General features: G+C 37.5%; 1 protein-coding gene across 1 annotated transcript in view; it reads right to left on the reverse strand.

Moving 5' to 3' along the window:
- Window positions 1–7,321, reverse strand: part of Ube2h (ubiquitin conjugating enzyme E2 H) — a 123,923-nt gene that overhangs the window by 57,873 nt on the left and 58,729 nt on the right. The window contains exons 2-3 of the mRNA XM_004642749.2: window positions 5,624–5,700; window positions 4,710–4,784 (exon numbers count right to left, since the gene is read on the reverse strand). Coding sequence (XP_004642806.1) covers window positions 4,710–4,784; window positions 5,624–5,700 — 152 coding nt within the window. The remainder of the gene's footprint in view (window positions 1–4,709; window positions 4,785–5,623; window positions 5,701–7,321) is intronic.

Raw genomic sequence — 7,321 nt, forward strand, 5'->3', positions numbered from 1 at the left:
CTACAGGGTGTTCAGGGTCTCACTACACAGATTGGACTTGTAGCGATCCTCCTGTTTTCAGCCTCCCAAGGGCTGGGATTACAGGTGCGCCACCACGCTCAGTCTCAGTCCTGTCTCAGCACACCCCAGGAGCTGGACTTGGCAAGGTACACTGGGGATCAAACCTTGGTTGCTGCACCTGCTAAGCAGAACATCACTATTTTTTTTGGGGGGGGGAAACCTCATTCACAGATGTAAATGTTTTAAAAGAACACCTCATGAAATTATGTAATTACTGAATATCTAAAACTGTATCTGTATGGCTGGGGATATATACATAGCTCAGTGCTACAGTGCCTGCCTAGCAAGCATGAAGTCCTAAATTCGATTTCCAGGACAAGAAAAAAAAGCCCCTAAACAACAACAAAAAAAAAACCTTATTCATAAATATACCAAAGAGAAGCATATCAGATTATACTGAATTCATATTTCACTATGCATAGAGAAATGTTCTTACAAAACATATACCAGAATACAAATAAAGTTACCCACTAAGGTATAAGATTATGCACCCTTTTTATCTTTAGTTTTGCTCACTTAGACTTTCTTACATTCCTTCAATGGCTATGGATCACTTCTACAATTAAAACATACACAGCCAGGTATAGTAGCTCACATCTGTAATCCCAGCACAGGATTTGGAGGCTGAGGCAGGAGATCATTGTGAGGCTGAAGCCAGACTGGGCTAACCATATAAGTGAGCTCAAGGCCAGCCTGCACTATTGTAGTGAAATCCCGCCTCAATCAATCAATCAATCAATCGGCCAGGGATTTAGCTCAGTGGTACAGTGCCTGCCTGGCAAATGTGAGGTCCTGATTTTGATTCCCAATAACTTTCCCATAAAGAAGTACAGACAAAATCAAACAAATAAGCATAAGTATATACTTCAAAATTCCATGATGTAGGCATTCAAAATATTTAATCATTATGTGTATCTAAAACATACCAATTTCAATCCCTGGTTCCACAAAAAATAAACAAATAAATAAATAAATAAGTAAAAGAAATGTAGCAATAAACCTAATTTAATCTAGGTGCATTTTTTTTCTGCAATGCTGGGGATTAAATTCAGGGCCTATGTATACCAGGCAAGAGATCTACTCCTGAGCTATACTACCACCTTCATATTTTAATATTCACAATGATATACCTGCCCAAATGCAAGAGCAGTAAATCTTTAAAAAAAAAAAAAAACTTCTGAGAGAAGAAAAAAACAGCTCTGAGGCTGGATTTATCATTTATTTATTTATTTATTTATTTATATTTTAGGGAAGGGTCTACAGGGTACTCAAGGTCTCACTACTAGACTGGACTTGTAGCGATTCGCCTATTTACAGCCTCCCAAGAGCTGGAATTACAGGCATGCACCACCATGCCCAGTCTTAACTGTCTTTCAGTGCGTCCCAGGGGCAGGGCTGGCACAGCACCTGTTTGCAGGCAGTTTAATCTGCTTTATCTGATAAATAACCAATGTGTAAAGTTTAGAATATTTTGAGGCTTGTGGTATATAGTTCAGTGGTAGAACACTTGCTTAGCATCCATAAAACCCTGAGTTGAATCTATAGCACACACACACAAAAAAAGTATCCCTAGATAAAGTTTAGATGATTTTACTTGGAGAGCTATAACCAAATGTTACCTAGAAAATTTGTTAAGATAAGGTTTGAGAAATAACTACATTTCTACAGGACATGCAATTGCTTTCTTTTTTTTTTTTTTTTGAGACATAGTCTCACTACGTAGTTTATAGACTGGCCTTGAACTCACAGGGATTATCCTACCTCTGCCTTCCCCAGTACTGGGATTACAGGCATAGGCTATAACATCTGGCAGCCCAATTGCATTTCTATAGGCTCACTGTTGATTTCAACAAGATCTATTATTTCCTTTTTGACTAGTACTGTGGGATAACAAAACTAGAAGGTCAATTTACAGTCTTTAAGTAAACAAGTATTTATGAGATATTTAGGGGCTAGGGAGATGGCTCAGTGGAACAAGTGCTGCTATGGCAAGCACGAGGGCCTGAGTTCAATCCCCAGTTCCACCAAAAAAAAAGAGATATTTAATAAATGAATTTGTATGGTTAAAGAGATTCTGTAAACCACATATGATCACACCACTTTATGTGTCCCCAGAACCTCATGCTACCACAGACGGGGTTTTTCATAGGTGGTTGGATCTAGTGTGTGTGATGCTAAGATTAACATGTGAGTGCTAATCGCCCTTAGGGATGCAACATATGGACAGAAACAAGGCTGTTGTTGAGGCTGCTACTTTGCTGCCTTTTGCCTGCCATATCATGAACTGCTCTTCTCTATGATATCCCTGTGGAATGCCACCACCTGCCTTGGAGCCAGCTGACTATGGACTGAAATTGCTACATACTATAAGCCAAAATAAAGCTCCATTCTTCAATTTGGGTGGTGTTTTGTCTCAGCAATGAGAAAAGTTAAGACACTATTCAACTGCATGAAACTTTAAAATGGCCAAAAAACAAACAATGTATTAAGAAACAAATAAATTAGGGACAAAGATCGCCAACATTCCTCAAAAGCCCTCTTAAAACGAGTGGTATATACGTTCTGCTAATGTGATATGGAACCAGGGAAAAGCTGCTGCCACCAACTACACAGGTATTAAACACACTCCCAAGAGGTCTTAGACTCAACACCTCACACTTCCATCCTGACTCCACAGCTTGGAGACCCTTGCAGCAGTGAGGACATTTCTGATTCCTCTAGCCATTAAATTATCTCCTTGACTACAGGTTTTAGAAAACTCACTCAAGGAACTCAAACTACCATTTGTTGCTCAAATGACCACTAAGATTCCTGGCCTAAGAAGGAATTACAGGGCAGGGGAGACAGCTCAGGGGAATAAGTGCTTGCCTGGCAAGCACAAGGTCCTGGGTTCGATCCCTGGTAACACACAAGAAGAAAGAAGAAAGAAGAAGAAGGAATTACAGATGTTCTGTATTGTTTCTGGAGCATAAAACTCTAAAGCATGTAAAGTAGCTAGATGTTTTTACTGATATTTAGTCTGTGAACAACCTAATTCTTTTGTACTAATTGCCTTATTAAAAATGTTAAGAGGAAGACCCAATACTATTATGGACTACTGGACTATTTTGGAATATTTTGCTGAGTTCACACACTTATAATATTTAAATGACGGAACTAAACAAAAAAAAGGGGATACAGATGAATGACCATTTGTATTTGTGTATTCAAAATAGTTAGCATAGATATATCACTACATTCTCTTAATGCAATGAATACAGGGATTTGTTCTAATAGTGTTTGTAAATAGGATATCATGTCTGCATCTTGTACAACAAATAACCATGAGGAAGACAGTATGCAATGCATTAATTATTGGAACTGTCCTACCAATTTGATTTGAAATTGTGTCATTGTTATTTATTTCTCAATAAAATTATGGAAAAAAAAGTTACTTTAAAAAAATGTTAAGAGCCTAGAATCAAGGCAAAACCTCAGAATGTTTTGGCCCATGCTTTTTTTAAAAATTCTGATTGGAGCTGGACTTTGTCTAAACTACATGAGATTCAGCCAGGTGTAGTGGTGTACATCTGCAATCCCAGCACTCAGAAGAGTGAAGGAGGAGAATTGCCACAAATTCAAAGCCAAAGCCAGTCTCCACTCAACACCAGCAAAAACTTCATGAGATCTGACATTAGTGCCAACACAGCCCATAGCATAGCAAGATACCCGAATTTTGTTAATTCTGAACATGAGACTCAAGGACTGGAGATTTAGCTCAGTGGCACAAGTGCTTGACTGGCAAGGGTAAGGTCCTGAGTTTGATTTCCAGTATGAAAAAAAAGAGCCTGATGGTCAGAAAACTCAATGTATTGCAGTTTTATTTTATGGTTTTTACTTCAAATTTCCAATATTTTATACTATTTTAAAGTCACATAAATTGAGGTAAAAAGAGCTGACTGACGTTAATCAATTACTATTTAACAATCTTAAAATATTTAAGAGTATCAACTTTCAATCAAATGTACCCTTACAGATCTGATATTAAAATAACTAAATTATCACTCAGTGCCTTAATGGGAGGGCGACAAGCTAATGTCATCAATTAAGAAATATGAAGGGAAGGAAAAAGCCTTCTTTTCCTTGTACAAAGTCATCAAGTTGCTATTCTTTCTCATGGTACTTTTATCCATTGTTTAAGCCTGAATAAACCAGGATTGAAGAAAACAGAAAAGGGGCACTTAACCGCCAGGTGCCCAGAAGTTGAGTTAATGACAGCAACATAAAATCTAGGCTAGATTTTTTTTAGGCTAGATTTTTAAATGACAAAACAGAAACTATATAATCTTCATTCCAACAATCTGATAGTTAAAATGAGATTTAAGGATTTATTTATTGTTTGTTAATGAAACAGCCTGGACAGTTGGCTTTAGAGTTGTTCTAATCTAATAACTAAAGAAAGAAAAATCTAGAATAATGGTGATGATAATCATGTAAAAGTGTATTTAAATGTCTTCTGTCACATTAAGGAAGTCTCTACCCTACCACCAGTTAAAGCCCAAAAAGAGGGGCAGGGATTCAGTTAAGTAATCATTTCTGAAATTATAATTCTGGAAGTATTGCTCATAAAAAGTTTTTTCTCTGAAGAAAGAAACCAAAAAGTTACATACCTATAGATGGAGATTTGAAAGGGTATTTATCAGGGAGATCCACTCTAACTTTCCATACTCCACCTTCATATGGTGCTTGAATAAAAGTAAGAGATATTAGATGTTAGAAATGTTGTCTCCAAATAAGAAAATAAATGAGTATAAATTAAACATTAATCCAAATCTTCCCTGATAACCATCACATAAACTCCTTTTAAGTATCAGAGACCTACTACAATCAAAAACTACTCTATGTTCTGATTAACATTTTTCTTTAAAAGATCTAAAGTTAGACAGAGTTAGCTCAGTGGATGAAAAATGCCTACAAGCAGGTACAGGGACCTGGAGTTTGATCCCCAGGTCTGCTGGTCCAGCACCCAGGCCCACTGAGACAGCAATTAAGACTGGGCGTGGTGGCGTGCACCTGTAATCCCAGCTCTTGGGAGGCTGTAAACAGAAGAATCACTATGAGCCTGATCTAGTAGTGAGACCCTGAACACCCTGTAGACCCTTCCCTAAAAAAATAAAAAAATAAAAAGATTGAGTTAAAGCAAGCAAAAATTTATTCTCTCCTTCAAATTAAGAATTATTACAGCCATGCTCCCTTTCTGCCCTATCCCAACCAATCCCATGTGCCTTCCCTGCCCACTGAACAAAAACCAAAATATACTCCCTAGAAACCACCCATATGACCATGCATAACATAACCCAGAATTCACAATTCAAAAAAGAAAAAAGTATATAAAGTAAATTATGTTCCCTGGCAAGCACAAGAGCCTGAATTCAATCCCCGGTTCCGCCAAAAAAAAAAGTAAATTATGAGGAAAGAAAGACTTTTTCAATGATTCTGGACTATGGATGCTATTACTTGCCTTCTACATTCTTACTATCTGAAAGACTGCAATAGCAGAACACATATCAACACATGTACTTACTTCCTTGTGGTCCATAGAACTTCACTACAAATTCATTGAGTCCTCCCAGGATTGTAACTTCATGCTTACTCTCAATGCTAAGAAGGAGGTTAAAGGAAATTACACAGCTTTATACTACCCAGAAGTACTGACGACATCTTCAAGCTAGGCCAATTAAAATGTTACTAAAACTTGATATGATACCAATAAAATACAAAACACAGTGGCACTCAGTTCACAAACTTAATTTGCTCATTGCATGATTTGGGGGAATGGCTACGTTCATGTTCACATAAAAAAAGATGGTTGTGCTTGCATTTGTCACCCAATGCAGAGTTCACAAACAAAAAGCAAATTTTAAAAAAACTGCCAAACACTTATCTTTGGGAACCAAATTACTCACAAACAAAAGCATTCATGAACCAAAGTACCACTACTGTATATGTAACAACTCTTATAGTTTAGAAAGCAATTTACACTCTTATGAAAATAATGCATGAGCTTTTGGTTGAGAAATCAGTGTTCAAATCCTAGGACTACCAGTTACAGAGTATGTGAACCTAGATAAAGTAATGTAAATTTGCCCCCCAACCTTTTGTCCTTTGTCTGCCAACTGGGAAAATACTACTTCATAGGATTTCTGTGAAGATTACAATAAGTGCCCGCCTGGCAAGTGCTGGGTCCTGAGTTCAATTCCCAGTATCGATAAATAAATAAATAAATAAATAGTAACAAAGGGCCGGCCAAATAGCTCAGTGGATTAAAGTGCCTGCAAGCAGGTGCTGGGGGTTCAATCCCTACTGTGCCGGCTCCACCCCTGGGGCACACTGAGAGAGCAATTGAACCTGGGCATGGTGGTGCACTCCTATAAGCCCAGCTCTTGGGAGGCTGTAAACAGGTGGATCACTACAAACCCAATCTAGTAGTAAGACCCTGAACACCCTGTAGACCCTTCCCTAAAATACAATCAATCAATCAATCAATCAATCAATCAATCAAAACAGGCACACTAAAAAGATTCACATAGAACACAGGAAAATTGGCATCATTTCTTTCCTTCCTTCCTTCCTTCTTTCCTTTCTTTCTTTTTGGTGGAACTTGGGATTGAATTCAGGCCCTTGTACTTGCCAGGCAAGTGCTTATTCTATTGAGCCATCTCCCCGGCCCCTTGGCATCATTTCCTGTTGGTAAAATGACACACACATGCCTGCTGGCATACTAAATTTTTCCTGATCAAACACCCTCTGACATCTATAAAACATTCCACATAATACTAATTTTATGTATAAGTGTTTTAAAATTTTTTAAATCTCCCTTGTTGGGGGAGAAGCAACTCCATCTACAATAATAAAACACTCAAAGATGAGAAACACAAACCAAAACTACATTGAAATTTTATTTTATCCCAATCAAAATACAAAAACAAATGTTGGCAAGGATGCACATGACAAAGAAACTCTTCTACATTACTGGTGGGTATGTAAATTAGTATAGCTGCTATGGAAATAAATATAGAGGATCCTCAAAAAAATTACAGATAGAACTACCATTTGATCTAGCTATACTACTCCTAAGTATATACCCAAAGAATTAAAGTATATCACAGGGATATCTGGGATTCCCGTATTTATTGCAGCATAATATACAACAGCCAAGGAATAGAATCAGCCTAGGTGCCCATCAGCAGATGAAAGGATGAACAAAACATTATATACATAC

The sequence above is a fragment of the Octodon degus genome, unplaced genomic scaffold (genome assembly GCF_000260255.1).
Source record: "Octodon degus isolate 3935 unplaced genomic scaffold, OctDeg1.0 scaffold00160, whole genome shotgun sequence".
Lineage (NCBI taxonomy): Eukaryota > Metazoa > Chordata > Mammalia > Rodentia > Octodontidae > Octodon > Octodon degus.